Below are 20,021 nucleotides of genomic sequence, written 5' to 3' on the forward strand. Positions count from 1 at the left end.
GTACAACCCCCTGGTGAGGCTAATGTAAAAAAAAGGCAAAAGAAAAAAAAGTTAAGAAAAATATAAGCAAAAATATATAAACTTTTAAAAGTCCACACTGTAGTTTTATTGAAATTGTGTATTCAATTCTATGCCAATACATGCTTACCTCTCAATAAAATTGATAATATTCTATGAAAAGGTAACTAACAATGCCTTAAAAAGAAGTATAAAAGGTGAACAGATGAATAACAATAGAATAAATTTTTAAACATGTCTAAAATTTATCTTGCAAAATAGTAGGGACAGAAAACTGCAATATAAACTCTCAAATTTTCCAGAGATAGAAAATCTGTAACTATATAAACTATTCCAGAACCTAAAAATAAATAAAAAGCTTTTCAATGTACATTACAAAGTGAGAAAAATGTGGATTTCAAACACTTAGAAAGTCTACATACATACCCACAAAAGCATCTGCATTTAGACATGTTGATTCAAGGAGATAGAAAAGGATAGATTTGTCTATCTGAAAATAAGCATTTCTACCAAAAGAAGAAGTAAATAAAGACTGCATTTTAAAAAATTGCTGCATATGACACTACAAAGTAATATTCTTAATACTTAAAAATAGAGCTTCCAAAATAAAAATGAGAAGACAAAAATAGACAATTAACAAAACAAATTAACTATATGCATACAAACATTTCTAAACTTAATTATCAAAGAGAAGTAATTTTTTTAAATACAACATTTTCCCCATAAGAGTGGCAAATGTTTTTTTAACATCTCCATTTTTTATTAAGGTGTAGGTGATTTACAAATGTTTTAAATAAGCATAATCTATGTTGTTAAAGGTGTAGATACTTTCACACAACTTGAGTCAAAATGTAATTGACATTATCTTTCTGAAAAGTAGCTGGTCAAAGATGTACTAAGAGTTTTATAAACTTCAGACTCAGTCATTAATTCCATCCTATGACTTTTTGTTAAGGAGGTAATCAGTGTTTTATATAAACACAAAGATTTGTGTATAAGGATGTTCTTTAGTCTGAAGAGTGGAAAACTTGGCACTAGCTAAATGCATAGCTAGTATTTAGCTAGAGGATTGTGTAAATACATTATGGGGCAGCCATGTTTTTGAGACACCTCTAATAGCAATGAAACATGCTTGTGATTTAATGATAAATTTTAAGAAGGCTAATAAATTGTATATAGTATTGCAGATAAAAGCTGTTTCCCTTCTGCGAGAGAATCTGACCTTCCTTTAGTTTTCTAGTTCTGTTTCCCTAGAAAAAGATATGTATCAGCTATGTCACTAGGCAAAATTAACCCTTGATTGGTGAATTGCATCTGAACTCAGGACTATAATTATCCAAGAAGGTACCATGTGCAGTGACTTTGGAAACTTGGCAGGTCCAATGTGGGAACTTGGAAGCTATGTCTATAGAATTGCTATACCATATATTCACTACTATGAGACATGATAAGTCTTATAAACTAGGGTGGCTCCTGCATCCTCTGTCTGTATTCTCCTTGCACATGAGCATGTACTTGCCATACTGCAAGGACATGTGCAAAAGAGAAGCATGTGATGCTGCCCTGTTGGAAAGCCATAGTTCCTCCCAAGTGGACCAGTGCCAAATGAAGCATGTGGTTATTTGTGAGTCTGAATATTTAGTAGAACCTAAGATGATACCTTGTGTATGTTACAAGTATAATCCCAAATTATAAAAAATAAAAAATAGGCTAAAAATTTATAGCTATTATCTCTGAGTGCCAGTGGTACAATTTTTTTCTTCCATTATAATTTTATACTTTTTTTCTAAATTCTACATCAATGCAATATTTTCAAGTTTGAAAGATATATTTTTAAAACATTGCCAGTTCTTCTGGCATAATTATGAAATGACCAATCTTTAATAAGGCTTAAAAATGGCAATTCTAATAAATAAAGACAAACATGGCCAAAAACCAAAAATAGAAAAACAGAACTTTATGAAGAATTTCTCTTCTCTCCAGGCAAAAATGATAAATCTTTCATTCTAATATTTTTAGCAGAAACTCTTCTGCAGAGTACAAATTTTGATCATATATCTTCCATCAATCCCTTTTCCCCATGTAACACAAATTGACATAGGGGTCAGATGCTCTGATGGGAAGCCGAGGTGACATGGCCAATGGACAGTGAACTGACTAATAAGAACCTACAGTTTTACTTGAGTTTTCAATTATGGAACACTGATTCAGACTTCTATTCCTTTGCTTCTTGGGGTGAAAAATGTGGCCAACAATGATGGCAGACCTCTAAGATATGTGCTGAGGAATATCTCATGTGCTGAACATGATGATGGCAAAAACATCTTTTGATTTACTTGTGTTCTGAAATCCTTGACTAATTTATTCTCATAACATCCCAGTGAACGAGACAAGAGACACCCCAAAGTACACAGGGAAAATGTGTGGTCCAGTTCCCTTCATTCTTGAGATCAGAATGTTGAGACTAGCTACATTAAATGGTTTTCTGAAGGTTGCAGCTAGTTCTGCATGTGATTGGACAGTTACCCACCCATTTGGTTCCACTTTGATTTTCCTCTCAGTTGAGGGGCATTGCTAGGAACCAGTGCTGATTATAGCTGATGGATTAATAGCTGAGAGCTGAGTGGCCTTGGAACCCTGCCGATGGTACTTAATCTTCTCCCAAGACCTGAATATAAGTGAGCAGTGACAGGACAGAAAACAGAAATCTCCTGATGCTCAGGGCCATTACCAGGGAGCAAGAAGCCATGTTTATGTCTGCCCTTCCCAGGGAGACACGGAACAGTCTTTACTGGGCCACCTGAATACAGATCCCAAGTACCTAACTCAGCACAGCCCCGGCCTCTGCGTGCGTATCCTTCACTCTCCTCGCACTGCAGGGTCATCTGTCACAGGTCTCATCTGTCAAGCGAAGCAGGGATCCAGTTGCGTCTTTGCCCCTGTTAATTGTGTGACCTCTGATAAGGAGAATCCCCTCTGTGGGTCTGATTTCTTATCCGTAACTAAAAAGTGGGGTTGGACTAAATGATCTCCAAGATCTTTCCCATCCTAATATTCCTCAAAAGCTGAAAAAGAACCTTCCAATTGGAAGGCTCCAAATGTCAGATTCCCAACTCCCTAGTCTGTCCTGACTTTCTTTCTGGAGTTCAATTTTATACCCCTGTGCCTAGCCAAGGGTTTTATAGAAGGGCACTGTGTGTGTGTGTGTGTGTGTGTGTGTGTGTACACTCCTGTTTTAACCCATGTCCTACCTTCCCTGGAGTAGAAAGAAAGCAAGACTACTCAGGTGTGACTTCTGTGACACTGAAGGCAATTTTCAAAGAAGGTAGCTCAACCTGGACTTGTCTGGCATTGTGTATTCTCTAGTGCATTAACCAAAAAACAAACAAACAAACAAAAAACCTAGCACCCAGCACTGCCATATGTCTCCATGGCTGGGCACTAATTGTAGGGACATAGAAGAAAGGCATGAGGGAAAAGACTCTGCCATGTGTTTTTCCTGTCATTTCCTATTTCTTCTTTTGTGCTTAGCTGTCAGAAAGGATCTGCATCATTTTGAGGCAAGGCCCTGTGGGAGAAACTGTATAGGGGCTTAGGAAAGGTTAGAGCTTGGGGGATTTATTGTGTCCAGAACCATTTATACAAAAGCACTGGCCCACGCTTCTAGGAAACCTGCAGGTATATTCTGACCAGGGTGGAAGCCTTGCCTAACAACTGCCTCAGGCCTGCTGAATAAACTCACATACTCAGAGTCAAAGGCGGAGAGCCTCTTTGGATAAGAGGATTTAACTCAGTGGTGAATCTGATTTACCCTCATTTTATCTCAGCCTCAGGGCCACAGGGCATGAGAAAATGGCTAGTAAACCTTTTCCTTGGCCTCTCAACAAAGTGATGGGAGTATTTAGAATTGAAGCAGCAGAACATTTGACACTTAGCCTGAGAGAATTGACACAGCTTGCAGTGTGTATGCAAGCGTGCACGTGTGCATATAGACTCATCTAGAATTTCCTAGGAGAGGAAGAGACAAGCCCAATTGGATAGAAGGGCACAATTTGGAGGAAACTGTGACCCTTCATTTGGGGGATCTCTGGGCCATAAGCTCTTGCAGTGAGTATAAAAGCTCAAAGCACAGTGTGGATCACAGAACAGGGCCTCGATAAATGAATGGCTGTTGGCTGCTGACCAGGGATGCAGCTGCCGGAGCAAAGGAGACAGTGTGGGGCCCTGTACTGCCCAGTCATCTGCCTCTTCCAGGCTCTGAACAGCCTCCTGTGTTGAAACCCCTTTTAACACTTCATCATTCACATCTTTTTTTTTCCCCTCTTTAGTACATTATCACATGACTTCCTCTTTTGTTTATTTTTGTATTTTTTTTTTTACCATGACCACATTACAATTTACATTTTCCCCCTGGGGAAGAATTATAGATATCCTCATTAATTGTTGGTTTAAAGAAAAAACTTAAAGAATATCCATTTCCCTATTTACTGTCCCTGTGGCAGATGAGGGCTCCACAAGGAACAATTTTTATTTTAGCTAACTCATTTTCAATTCCCATTTCTCTTATATCCACTGTCTAGGGGAAAAAAAAGCTCAAGAGAATACCCTGCTTTGGAAATGTAGTGTGTCACCTTGGTACTGCATTTTGTAGCAAGTATCAAGTGAAAACAGCCTCCTGAATGGGTAGATGCCACCCCGGATTAAGGTCACCAATGAGGCCCCAATCCACAGAACACTCATTAGCTGAGTTGCTGAATGATTTCCAAAATGCCATCATCCAAATAGCCTTGATTCTATGGAAGCTTTCAGCTTCAAAAGGCATAGGACGTGTCTAAAGCTAAATCCTTTATTTATACTTAGGTGTGAGAAAGCAGAAGTCAAGTGCTCTTGAACCAAACACAGCTCAGCAACTGAGAGGATTAGAACCTCTCTATAGATCTGGGTTATCAATGGCACTCTTTAGGAACAACTAAAGCACAGCATGAAGACATTTGCAGTCAGAACTGGCAGCAGTCTGTACATTTAAAATCCCCTGGGTCACTTTTTTTTGGCCACACTCATGGTATGAGGAAGTTCCTGGGCTAGGGATGGAACCCATACCACAGCAGTGACCTGAGCCACAACAATGACAACTCTGGATCCTTAACCCACTGAGCCACCAGACAACTCTCCCTGGGTCAATTTTAGATAAAATCTACATTAAAAAAAACCATGGCTACCTTTCTTGGAAATGCTCATGAGTAAACAAGCCACCCAGGAAGAATATTGGAAGCATCTAAAAATCCCTTGGACTGAAACCTCTGAAGGTATATAGACATTAATATTGAGAATTATGCAAAGAACCCTCTCCTCTTCAGGAGAAACCCAGAGAGGGCTGACAGCTTCTGCCGTCCTTTAGGAATGCAGGTGATAGTGAAATTGGGCAAAGTGATGACCCTGGACTAAGCTGTGTCCACTTTGCTTTAAGGGAAGATTACTTAGTGAAAGCAAAGGCCCATGGGATTTTAAAAGTGAATAAAGTCTGAAGGAAGAAGCATTGAAAGAAACCGTGCTGGCCCTGGAGAACCTAACCCACAGAAGGGAGACTGAAGCCCAGTTATGTGATTTCAGTTCCTATCATAAAGGCAGACATGCTAGGCCTGGAAAAGCAACTTAAAGATCTCCTGGTCTTTAAGATGAGAAGCTGACAGATGGACAGTGGCCTGAGATCAAACACCTGGTCAAGGGCAGAGCAGAGCTCACGGCACATGGTGTTTCCTTAATCCAGGACTGTATATATATTATACATATATTAAGATCTGCAGGTGCAGCATATGGAAGTTACTGGTGTGGCTACCAACCTACATCACAGCCACAGCAATGCCAGAACCTTAACCCACTGAGCAAGGTCAGGGATTGAACGCCCATCCTTATGGATACTAGTCAGGTTCATTTCCACTAAGCCATGATGGGAACTCCTATATTTTTTAAATCAGTGTCAACATACTCTCTTGCCTGGACCAGTAAGTGAAGGCAACAAGGATTCTTTGAGTACCTACAGGTGCTTTGACATGCATTTTTTAATACTTTCAATTTTCTGATATAGTTATCACTCATGTTCAAAATCATGAAAAAAGAAAAGAAAAACCAAAGCTCAGAAAGTTTCCATTGCTTTCACAAAGTCACACATCAAGCTGGGAGAGAGCTGAAATTTCAACTTCACAGCCCACATTCAAGAAACAACAATGACTTTGATATTGCCATGTACTGGAGCTGCTGTCGTCTTACGTGTGAACCCCAGGTACCAGAGCTACAACTGTCATACGTGTGTAAATGTCATACATAATAACATATAGTCTAACAAGGATGACAGCTACAAATACCATGGTGAATCCCCTTTACCATATGAAATTATAATACATCTTCCAGGGACTTTTTCTGCAGACGGTTTATATTCTGAAATCTAAACACTACCCCCGAAATATTTTGCATTTATATCACTTACTTATGACTTACCAGACCTCCTTTAAACACTGAAAAGAAAGAAGGTATGAAAGATAACACACCAAACTGATGTACTACATTCCAGGTTATTTGTTTATTTGCCATTTGGGTTTCCATATTTGAAAGACAACTTTATCAAGAATTATACTCACTACTTATATTTACTATTATCTAAATGTCTTATGTCACTTAAAATTATAGCCGCGTAGTTGAGGGATGGGAGACACATCAATGGAATTCACTTGCACTTTGTTTATGGCCAGATCGAGACTTTGACCTTGATCATTTCTCACTGGAGGGTGTTCTCATTTGCTATATGAGTGATAGGATGTTTGTTAGCCAACAATCTGAAAGGTTGTAATAGGCAGGGCAACCAGGGCTGAACACATGGCGAGGTCCACATGCCCCAGATGCTCTCTGAACAGAGTGGTAGATAGAGGCAGAGTGTATATGCCAAGGGACCAAGTCATTGCCAAAACCAGAGTCATAAATCTGCCAGTGTGTGAAATGCTTCCAACATGGGCTGGTGGCCTGGCAGGAAAGAAGAGACCCCTGCCTCTATCAAGAAGAATCTTCCTTCTCTCCCCCGATCCCTCTCAGCAGAATCAGGACCTGTAGGAGACTTTAGGACCCAGTGTAGAGAAGCAGCACCTTATGTGTGATCAGGAAAATACAGTGAAATAAACATCCAGGAAGCCCATTCAGTGCAATCTGAAAGTTGCATTGCTTCATCAACAACCTTTGTGTCCATCACACAATCTGAACTGAAAACCAGGACTACTAGTTATAAAATGACGCCCTTCCTCCCTCTCTTCCTGCTTTATCTTAACATTCATTATTACTATATTGAAAGTATGTATCAGTAACCAGATATAAAGGCTGACAAATATCCTTGCTCTGATCTTTTATGTTTCATACCTGAGTTGAATATTGTTGACAAATAGCATCAATTCCTGTACTGCTTATCACCTCTGACATAGGAGTCTGAGGATTTATGGATTTATTTAAGCCCCATATGTTTTCCACATGACAAGTTTGGTTTGGTTTGGGGTGATTTTGTTTAGATTTTAGTGTGTGTATATGGGTGCATATGTGTGTTTTTAACAGGTTTTGTGTAGATCTTCTCTCACATTTTCTTGCTTTTCTGCCCTCTTGTGTGGATAGTGAAAACCTTCACCAAATGGAGAACTTCTATAATTTGCTTATCTCTTTCTTATAGAGTAAGAATATTTTGGATTTATAAAATGGATGAGGCAAGAAATGCCGTTTAAAAAAATTTCCAAGTCTTTTTGTTTAATAGATATTTCTAATTTTTTAAATTATTTTTTATTTTTTTGGCTGCACCTATGGCATGTAGAAGTTCCTGGACCAGGGATCAAACCCACACCACAGGGGTGACCCAAGCCGCTGTGGTGGATCTTTAATCTGCTGCACCAGAAGGCAATTCCCAAGCAATGCTTATTTCTTTTCTTATTCTTATGTGTTTACCATTCTCCATCCCATTTCCCTAATTTACTTTTTAATCATGTCATTTCACAATATTATATATGTATTGGTTTGTGTCCTTCCTTACTATGCTCTGTTCACAGCTACGTCTCTAGTGCTAGAACAATTCCTGGCACAGTGAGCGTTCCCTCTCCAGAACTATTGAATTCAAAATGAGTTTATGAGTAAATTTAGTTTAAAAGAGATAGTTTACTTTGTATTACTTCATCCTTAGTTTTTTACATTCTTATGCAATACATCCAATGTTTTTTACATTCTTATGCTGGTAATTTCTGCAGAGAAATCTTTAGAGCAGTTAAGGTCAGAGGGTTCTAAACATATGTAGGTCCTCTAAAGATTCAGTCTTTTATTAATTCAACAAAGGTTGATTGAGCCTCCTATACAACAGTCCCTGTTCTAGTTACCATGCAAGGAAGGGGAAAAGTGTTTCCCATATGGACATGATAGTCAAACAAAGAGCGACACACTAACAATAACTACAGTTAATTGCATAGATGTCAAGTTGGAGGTAAGTATAATATGCTCTTTGTGGAAGCAAAGACAAGACAGGGTCTTCCTTTTCTTGAGGGGAACTGGCAAAGTCATTGGGAAGAAGGGATATTTTAAGTAGGTCTGGAAAGATGCTCATTTTCTTCTTTATAATCTACCTCATTAAACCTATATTCCAAAATACCTTCATTAATATGCCTTATTCACTCACCATTAACTAACTACTGTGTACCTTACACAGGGCTAGGCCCTGGGGATATAATCAAAATAAGACAAGCAGGACATCCCAGAACAAATTATAATAGCATGTAATATTTGTGGTAAGGAATAGACAAGAGAAACACAAAGTAAGAGATTCATGTACAAGTTTTGCTAAGGTAGTTTGTGGGATCACAGCTCCCTCAACCCTCCTACACTGTTGGTGGGAATGTAAATTGGTACAGCTACTATGGTAACAGTATGGAGGTGCCTCATAAAACTAAAAATAGAACTACCATATGATCTAGCAATCCCACTCTTGGGCATCTATCTGAAGAAAACCATAATTTGAAAAGATACATGCACCCCAATCAGTGTTCACTGCAGCACTATTTACAACAGCTAAGACAAGGAAGCAACTTAAATGTCTATCCACAAAAGAATGGCTAAAGAAGATGGTGTGTGTGTGTGTGTGTGTGTGTGTGTGTGTATGTGTGTGTGTGCATATGTGTGTATGGATGGAGTATTACTTAGCCATAAAAATAAATGAAATATACCATTTGCAGCAACATGGATAAACCTACAGATTATCATACAAAGTGAAGCAAATCAGACAGAGAAAGACAAACATCATATGATATCACTTATATGTGGAATCTAGAAAAAGGATACAAATGTGGATTTACAATGAGATCCTGCTATGTAGCATTGAGAACTATGTCTAGGTACTTACATCACAACAATTGGAGGAAAAAGTATGTATACATGTATGTGTAACTTGGTCCCCATGCTATACAGCAGAAAAAAGAAAAGAAAAAAAGATACAAATGAATTTATTTGCAGAACAGAAACAGACTCACAGACTTTGAAAGCAAATTTATGGTTACCAAATGGAACAATTAGGGGGAGGTATGGATTAGGAGTTTGGAATTGGCATATGCACACTGTAGTATATGGAATGGATGGTCAGTGGGGAACTTCTGTAGAGCACAGGGAACTCTACCCAATATTCTGTGATAATCTCTGTGGGAAAAGAATCCAAAAAAGAATGGATGCATGTATATGTATAACAGAATTACTTTGTTGCACAGCAGAAATTATCACAACATTGTAAATCAACTATACTTCAATAAATCTTAAAAAAGAAAAAAAAAAGAGAAAGTTCCCTAAAGAAAATACTGCTTTATGTATCCAAATATGCATGAATTCATTCTCATCTGTTCACAAAGGTAAAGAACAGTAGTGCAGGTCCATCATTATGGTGGGGACAAACGAAGCCCCTTGGCATGTTATTTTGGCAGAGATAGCTCTGAGAAAAGAGAGAGGGTTGCATTCTTAAAGCTATTTACATATTTTTACCTGGCAGAGCATCAACTTGTTGTTAATTCCTAGGGATGTCAGGCACAAAATATTCCTAAACATAAATAGCACCTGCCAAGGCGATCCAAGCTGGCCCATCCTTTGCCTATCTTACTCTGAACTTGGTCTGTTCCTGCCAACTTCTCACCCCATTCTGACTTGCCTATAGTCCTCTTTCCACTATACCATTCTATATTGTACTATAATATCATTTCAGTTTTTCATGGTTTAAAGTATATTGCATTTAATTTGTTTTGCTTTCCATGTGATCAATATCAAAGACAAATTCAAAAATTTTTGTTGAATTACTACTGAGTAAAAATATAGCAGTTAGGAGAAAAGACTCTGGAGCCAGGGGTTCATGGCTTCAGAGATGGGATTTATGATGACCTTGGACACATAATTTAACCCCTCTATGCCTCAGGTGTCTTATGTGTACAATGGGATACCAGTGTCTATTTATAGGCCACCTGCCAGAGCTGCTTCAGACACTGGCTGTGTGTGGCCAAGTCCCTGAGACATTCATTTTCCTCACTCATAAAAAAGGGGAATTAGTCCAGTTTTTTAATTCTGTAGCTTAATTTCTGTCACTCAGGTGCCATTCATGACGTTGACATCATTATTCATCTAAACATATATTATTTAGTGGCAAGAGGAGTATGAGAGTTCTTAAAACACTGGTAAAAGTTTATCTAAAACCACAAGCACATACATAACAATGGTGATCAACTGTAAGATCACAGGCTTCTGGGGAAGTGCCAAAAAGAGGGTTCAGAAAATAAAAATGGTAAACAGTGTGGTGGAGAGTGTGGACTTTGGAACCCAGTTGTACTAGGTTCCAGTCGTACCAATCCCAGTGCCTCCACATGCCATTGTATTGCTGTGGAGCATAAGTTACTTACCCTGGCTGCACTTTCATCCTTCACCAGTAAAGCAAAGGTGATGCTATATACACTAGGGATTTATTGAGTATGAAGACTACTTTGGTAAAGCACCTGACACCCACTTTGCAATAGGCGGTGGTAATTATGAACTTTTTATTCTTCAGTGAAGGTTCTTAGTCTTCAGTTGGGGCAGTGTCAGAATTGGAAACAACTTCTCTCATGCCAGTTCCTTGTTTTAAATGGGAATACAGTGTTCTGGGTGCTATAGATATTAATGAAGAAATATAAGATATGGTCCCTATCATCAGGGACATTACAATGTACACAAAGGCATTATGATTTAAATGGTAATATGTATGGATTAGCTCAAGATAATAAGAGAGAGGTACCAATCATAAAGGAGTGCTAGTCAACCATTTCAGAGGAGGAGAAAAATAGCTCAGGAAAACATGTTCAAATAAGGATTTTTCACGTAAATAATGGTAGCATTGCCACATAATGAAGTAATAATTTATTGCAGGGCACACAGGCACACTGGCACACTGGCTGTCCCAGTCATTCCTCATCATTGCAAAGCACATATTCAGTTAAAAAGGATTCAAAGCCAACCTGAGTCTTATCATAGATCCTATTCTATTGCTCGATCCATTATTTTAACTTATATTTTATATGACTTTAGAATTTAATATTATAACCTTAAATCTATCTAAAATTATCCACTATTGCTTTCTAGAGTTCTTTTCAAGAGTTGACTGCAAACTACGTTTTAATTCTCCATCTCTCCACCATGCTATCTTTTAAAAGCACTGTGAAGCCTCAGAAGTCTTTTTTTTTTTTTTTTTAGACCATGGTCTCTTTTATCAGACACCTCTCAAACTTGACATTTCTTAAACATTCCTTCTCCAGATTTTTATTGGTGAGATATCCATGTATTTCATAAAGTCAACCAGAGAATCTCTGATCGCCCAGGAGAAAACAATTCTGACCGGAGAATGCTGTTACCTGAACCCCTTACTCCGAAGGATCATAAGATTCATAGGTGAGTACAAGCCCATGTTGGACTGAACCCTAAGTATAGATAAAACATACTAACTTACTGAAGAGTTACACCCTTAATAACGTAAACTAAGTTATGGAAGCATCATCTTTAAAAGCAAGGGTTGTTTAATGGATTTTCCGGGAAGTGCAGAAATTGAGCCTGATCCAAAAACCAAGACAAATTTTTGATCCTTAAAATGAAATGATACTTGTTATTTTACAAATGATTTCAACTTTGATTTTTTACCCTATACGTCATCTGAGATTCCCTTGGGACATATATTTTAATACAGACTGAAAATAGCAATACAGCCTATAGCCAGTCAGGCAGGGTGGGAATGGTGGAGGGAACACCAATCAAATGAACTAATATAATCACATTTCCTGACAAAACTTTCCTATCCAGTAATTTTGTTATGCAAGTAAGAAAGCATAGGAAATAAAATCCATCAGATTCTCGAAAATAATGCCTTTCCAAAGTTGGAAAACAAGTAGTTTTGTTAATGTCCATGACAAGGGATAATTAAATCGTATTCTAGATCTCTCTTTTGAGGACTTTCATAAAAATTCCTGAGTCAATATGGATAATGAGTATAGATATGGTAATGAATGTATATAGTTAAAGGTAGGAATATAGATTTTACAGAGTGTCTACATGGTTAGTACTCAATGAATAACTATTATAGTGTTCTAATAAGGTCCTATAAATACCCACAAGCCAGATCTTCATGGGAGCCAGGATAAAACTCTGAAAGTGTGAACATGGTGTCAAAACAAACTTGATACCATTTAGAACATATGGAACCGACTACTGAGGAAGTTAGGGTCAGAATACAGTGTGCCTCAACTCTTTTGGTCATCCTGAATCCTCTGCTTCCAATTGTGAAAAAGGGTTGAATTTTCTCAAGTCATGAGCGAACGACCACATCAAAATCAAATCTGCAGTAACTTCTGTCATTGGTATGGGAGTGACGGAAGTAGTAGAGTGGGAGATCTGAGAACACCTAAGTTAAAAGGAGCAACCCTTAACATTAAAAAAGTCTTCATCATTTACCAATGGTATTTTCAAAATGACCTGTGGGAGCCTGCAGTTGATTTATTAGATATACCCCAATTCATATGATATCACAACTGCCTAGTTTACTCATTCCAACGATTGATGCCTTTCAAAGGCATCCAGAGTTGATCACTTCCGAGCAAAGTGGCTTCAAGGAAAGATGATGAGATGAGAGAATATTTATTGTACAGGGCACTGGACTAAACACTTTATAATTTCATTTGATCCATCCAACACCCTACAAGATAGGTTACAGTTCCACTGGGGCAGATGAAGAATCTGATATAAAATAGGATAAAGTAACTATTCCCAAGGACTGGAAGCGTATGTGTTAGAGTAGTAATACCTATGTTACATGTCTTGTAAGCATGAAAAATACTATGATAAAATGCCTGACACCCAGTGTCCAATAGATGATGTTAATTATTAACTTTTTTATCCCGTGATTTGGCTTTCTATGGTTTCAGTTACATTTAGCCATGGTCCAAAAATATTAAATGTAAAATTCCAGAAATAAACAATTCATCAGTTTTAAATCATGCTCCATTCTGAATAGCATGATGAAATCTTGTGCTGTCCTGCTCAGCCATGAATCATCCTTTTGTCCAAAATAACTGTGTGGTGGAGAGTGTTAAGTTAAAATTTATTATAGGCATATATGTATCAGATAACATAGTATGCACAGGAATCAGTATAATCCAAGGTTTCAGGCATCTACTGGGGGTCATGGAACTGATCCCCTGGGGACAAGGGGACACCTCTGTAATGTGTGACAACCTGGAGAGCAGGGACTATATCTTTTTCACTTTGTATCAATAGCAAATTGCAAAATGTCTGGTACATTGGTTATCAGTAATTTTTTTAAGAACTAAAGACCAAAGATAAACTCTGTTAAATCATAGATTTGCCTAAATTTGCTTCCATAAATGCTGATTCTTAAATATTTTTCTCCTGTTTAACTTCATTACCACTCTTCAGCTTAGTTCTAGAAAGTTAAAGCATATAAATAAGGCAATTTCTAAGTGAAAGTCAAAAGTCTATTCTGATTTTTCCTAAGAAAGTTGAAGATGGGAGAAGGGGGTCTATCTTGAGATGGGTGCATTTCTTAGTATCTGTGGATTAATTTTTTTCAGAAGAGGAAAGAAACATTATTTGAAATAAACATCCTTTAAATGGAGATGTTTACTATGGAAAAAATTAAAGATGGGGTAGTAATCAAAATGTACTAGAAATGTTATCATAAAGCATGCAAATATACACATTATGAGGATCCCAGAATAAGAAGAAAGAGAAAAGGGGACAGAAAATGTATTTGAAGAAATTATGGCTGAAAATTTCCCAAATCTAAAAAAGGACACAGATACGCAAATATAGGAATCATGAAGGGTCCCAAACAAGATGGACACAACAGAAATACACTAAGAAATATTACAATAAAAGTGGCAACATTTAAAGATAAGTAGAGGATTCTAAAGGCAGCAAGAAAAAAAATATTTCATTACAACTCTTAGTTGTATCAGCTAATTTCTCTACAGAAATGCTGCAGGCCAGAAAGGAGTGGTAGGACATACTGAAAATTCTCAAGGGGAAAAATCTGCAACCTAGAATGCTCTAACCAACAAAATTATCATTTAAAATTGGAGAAATAATTTCTCAGACAAGCAAAAGAATACAGCAATACTGAACACATCATAAAAAAAAAATATTGAAGTTTCCTCTAAATAGGAAAGACATAAGAAGATAGAGGATGAAGAAAATCTCAATTGGAAAGTAATCACTTTAATAAGCCAGTATAGAAGTCAAAAAGGAAAAAAAAAACTATTCGTGAAAGCAATGATAAGCACAAGGAACAGCAAAAGGATAAACATGAAGATGTAAAAAAGGACATAAAAATCATAAGAGGTGGGGGAAAAGAGTAAGAAAATTAGGCTCTTTTTTTCTAATGTGTTTTAGCCTATATGACTATCATCCTAAAGCAACCAGATATAGAAAGGGATTAACATATTTGAAAAGCAGGGCAACCACAAATACACAATAGACTCACAAAAAAGAGGACAGAAGTGTAAAATAAAAGGAAATTAGCAAACCACATACACACACACACACAAAAAGGAACAAAGAAGAAACATAGAATGAAGCAGAAAAAACTTTAAAGTGTCAATAAATACATATGTACCAATAATTACCTTAAATGCTAGTGGACTGAATGGTCCCATCAAAAGATAGAAAAGCAGACTGGATAAAAAAAAAACAAGAGCCTACAATATCTACAAGAGACTCACCTGAGGCCCAAAGACACACAGATTGAAAGTGAGGGGATAGGAAGATATTTCATGCAAATGGAAATGAAAAGAAAGTAGAAGTCTTAATACTTATATCAGACAAAATGCACTATAAAACAAAGGCCTTGGAGTTCACATTGTGGCTCAGCCGGTTAAGGACCTGACCCAGTCTCCATGAGGATGTGGGTGTGAATCCTGGCCTTGCTCAGTGGGTTTAGGAGCCACCATCACCATAAGCTTGTGGCATAGGTCAGAGATGTGGCTCATCTCTGGTATTGCTGTGGCTGTGGTGTGGGCTTTCAGCTGCAGCTCTAATTCAACCCCTATCCAAGGAACTTCCATATGTTGTGGGTCTGACTGTAAAAAAAAAAAAAAAAGTCATAAAGATGGATATTATTTAATGGTAAAAGGATCAAGTATAAATTCATTAAGAAGATATTATACACATCAATGTATATGCCACTAATATGGGAGAACCCAAATACTTAAAACAAATACTAACAGACATAAAAGGAGAAACTGATAGGAATACAATAATAGGAGACTTTAACACTTCACTCATAGCAATGTTCAGATCTAGACAGAAAATCAGTAAGGCAATAAAGATCCTAAATGGAACTTTAAACTTAATGGAACAGTTAAACCTAACTGATATTTTCAGGATATTCTTTTCAGGTACACATGGAACATTCTCTAGGAATGACCACATACCAGGGCACAAAACTAACCTCAATAGAGAGTATAGAAATTATTTCAAAAATCTCTGACCACAATGGCATGAAACTGGAAATCAATTTCATGAAAAGGAATGAGAAAAAACCAACTACATAGATATTTAACAACATGTTACTAAAAAAAAATGGATCAATAAGGAAATCAAAAAAGAAAACTTTAAAGCTGATAAAATTAAGACTTGAGACAAATGACAAAACACAACCATACAAAATCTATGGGATGCTGCAAAAGCAGTTCTTATAGGGAAGTTCCTAGATATATAGGCTTTCCTAAAAAAAAAAAAAAAAAAGTAAAACCTCAAATAACCTAACTTACCATATAAAAGAATTAGAAAAAGAGGAAGAAAAGGTAGAAGTAGGGAAATAATAAAGATCAGAGAGGAATTACATAAAATAGAGATTTTAAAAAATCAATAAAACCAAGAGCTGAATTTTTGAAAGGATAAATTGACAAACCTCCAGACTCACCAAGAAGAAAAGAGAAAGAATCCAAATAAACAAAGTTATGAAATGAAAAAGGAGAAATCTCAGCTAATACTATAGAAATACAAAAAACCCGTAAGAAAATACTGTAAACAGTTGATCCCATCATGGTGCAACAGAAACGAATCTCACTAGGAACCAAGAGGTTGTGGGTTCAAACCCTGGCCTTGCTCAGTGGGTTAGGCATCCAGCATTGCCATGAGCTGTGGTGTAGGTCACAGATGTGGCTCAGATCTGGCATTGCTGTGGCTCTGGCATAGGCTGGCAACTGCAGCTCAGACTCAACCCCTAGCCTGGGAACTTCCATATGCTGCTGGTGTGGCCCTAAAAAGTCCAAAAAAAGGGGGGGGGGAACTATAAAAAATTACATGCCAACAAATTTGACAGCCTAGAAGAAATGGACAATTTCCTAAAAACATACAGCTCACCAAAAGTGAATCAAGATGAAATAGATTAATTTGAATAGATCAATCTGAACATTAAAAAAACCTCCCTGAAATGAAATGAAATTGAACATTAAAAAAAACTCCCTACAAACAAAAGTCCAAAACCAGATGGCTTCACAGATGAATTCTACCAAACATATCCTTCTTAAGCTTTTCCAAAATACTGAAGATGAGGGAACACTCCCAAAGACATTTTACAAAGCCACCACCTCTCTAATACCAACAGAAAGATACTACTAAAAAAGAAAGTCATAGGCCAGTATCTTCATTAATATAAGTTCACACATTCTCAACAAAATTTTAGCCAACTGAATCTAACAATATGTTAAAAAAAGATCATCATACACCACAACCAAATGGGATTCATCCCAAGTTCACAAGGATGGTTCAACATATGTAAATCAATCAATGTAATACACCACATTAATGAAAGAAAAGTTGAAAACTACATGATCATCTCAATAAATGGAGAAAAAGCATTTGACAAAAGTCAACATCCATTCATCATAAAGCTCTTACTATAGTGGGCATACAGGGAGCATATCTCAACATCATAAAAGCCATTTATGAAAAACACACAGCCAATATAATACTCAATGGAGAAAAGCTGAAAGTCTTCTTGCTAAAATCTGAAATAAGACACAGATGCCCATTCTCACTACTTTTATTTAACATAGTATTTTAAGTCCTGGCCAGAGCAATTAGACAAGAAAAAAGAAGTAAAATTATCCAAATTGTAAAGAAATATGTAAAATTGTCACTATATGCAGATGACACTATACTGTATATAAAAATCTCTAAAGACGCCACACAAAAACTACTTGATCTGATCAACAAATTCAGTAAAGTAGCAGGATACAAGATTAACATTCAGAAATCAGTTGCATATTTGTATACTAACAATGAAATATCAGAAAAAGATTTGAGAAAAAAACAAAAACTTTTCAAATCATACTAGAAAAAATTAAATACCTAGGAATAAACCTGACCAAGGAGGTGAAAGACTTATATGCTGAGAACTATAAAATATTAATCAGGGAGATTAAACAGGATTCAAAGAAATGTAAAATACCCCATGGTCTTGGATTGGAAGAATTAATATTGTTAAAATGGCCATATTACCCAAAGCAATCTACAGACTTAATGCAATCTCTATCAAATTACCCGTGACATTTTTCACAGAAAGAGAGCAAATAATCTGAAAATTTATATGGAACCGTAAAAGACCCAAAATTGCCAAAGCAATCTTGAGGGGGAAGAAAAACAGGAGGCATAACTCTTCCAGACTTCAGACAATACTATGAAGATAATCAAAACAGTATTATTTTGGCAGAAAAAACAGACATACAAATCAATATAACAGAATAGAGAGGCCAGAAATAAACCCAGACACCTATAGTCAGTTAATCTTTGACATCCTTTGAGGCAAGAATGTAAAAAGGGGAAAAGACAATCTCTTCAGTAAGTGTTGCCGGAAAAATGGGACACCTGCATGGAAATCAATGAAATTAGAATATATCCTCACAGCATGCACAAAAATAAAGTCAAAATGGCTTAAAGACTTAAACATAAGACATGACACCATAAAACTCCTAGAAGAGAACATAGGCATATGTTCTCTGACATAAAGCATGTAAATGTTTTAAGTCAGTCTCCCAAGGCAATAGAAATAAAAACAAAAATAAATGGGACCTAATCAAACTTAAAAACTTTTGCACAGTAAAGGCAACCATAAACAAAATGAAAATACAACCTATGGAATGGGAGAAAATAGTTGCAAACAGTGTAACTGACAAGGGCTTAATCTCTGAAATTTAAACCAACTCCTACAACTCAACAAAAAAATAACCCAATTGAAAAATGGGCAAAAGACCTAACTAGGCATTTCTCCAAAGAGCACATATAGATGGCCAGGAAGCACGTGAAAAAAATGTTCAACATCACAAATTGCTAGAGAAATGGAAATTAAAACTACAATGAGGTACCATCACACACCAATCAGAATGGCCATCATTAAAATGTTTACAAATAGCAAATGCCAAGGAGGGTATGGAGAAAAGGAAACCCTCCTACACTATTGGTGGGAGTGTAAATTGATACAACCACTGTGGAAAACAGCAGTGAGGTTCCTCAGAAAACTAAATATAGAACTACTGTATGATCCAGCAAACTCACTCTTGGTCATATATCCAGATAAAATTTCATTGAAAAAGATACATGCACCCCTATGTTCACTGCAGCACTATTCACAATGGCCAAGACATGGAATCAACATAAATTTCCATGGACAGATGAACAGATTAAGAAGATATGGTACATATAAACAATGGAATTACTACTCAAACATAAAAAATAATGCCCTTTGCAGCAATGTGGACTCAACTAGAGATTATCATGCTAAGTGAAGTCAAAAAGAGAAAAACAAATACCCTATGATACTTATATGTGGAATTCTAAAACAGGGCACAAATGAACCTATTTACAAAACAGAAACAGACTCACAGACATGGAGAATAGACTTGTGTTTGCCACTGTTAGGGTGGGGGGCGGGTAGGAAGTGGGATGGATGGGAAGTGAGGTTAGAAAATGCAAACTGTTACATTTAGAATGGATAAGTGATGAAGTCCTAGTATGTATGTATGTATGTATATATATAGCACAGGAAACTATAACCAATCTCCTTGAATAGAGCACGATGGAAAATAATATTTTAAAAAAGAATATATATATAAATGTATGTCTGAATCACTTTTCTGTACAGCAGAAATTGACAAACATTGTAAATCAACTATAATTTTAAAAAGAGGCATTCCCATCGTGGTGCAGTGGATACAAATCTGACTAGGAACCATGAGGTTGCAGGTTCGATCCCTGGCCTTGCTAAGTGGATTAAGGATCCGGTGTTGCCATGAGCTGTGGTGTAGGTCACAGACATGGCTCACATCTGGCATTGCTGTGGCTGTGGCCAGCAGCTGTAGCTCCAGTTATACCCCTAGCCTGGGAACCTCCATATGCTGCAGCTATGGCCCTAAAAAGCAAAAAAA

The 20,021-nt window shown here is 36.9% G+C and overlaps 1 protein-coding gene across 5 annotated transcripts in view; it reads left to right on the forward strand.

Annotated features, from left to right (window-relative positions):
* PLPPR1 (phospholipid phosphatase related 1) overlaps window positions 1–20,021 on the forward strand; it is a 288,102-nt gene that overhangs the window by 240,467 nt on the left and 27,614 nt on the right. For all 5 annotated transcript variants that reach the window (XM_021066769.1, XM_021066742.1, XM_013993715.2 and 2 more), the window contains exon 4: window positions 11,844–11,976. In XM_021066769.1, the coding sequence (XP_020922428.1) occupies window positions 11,844–11,976 (133 nt within the window). The remainder of the gene's footprint in view (window positions 1–11,843; window positions 11,977–20,021) is intronic.

This window comes from Sus scrofa, chromosome 1 (assembly GCF_000003025.6).
Source record: "Sus scrofa isolate TJ Tabasco breed Duroc chromosome 1, Sscrofa11.1, whole genome shotgun sequence".
NCBI classification, from domain to species: domain Eukaryota; kingdom Metazoa; phylum Chordata; class Mammalia; order Artiodactyla; family Suidae; genus Sus; species Sus scrofa.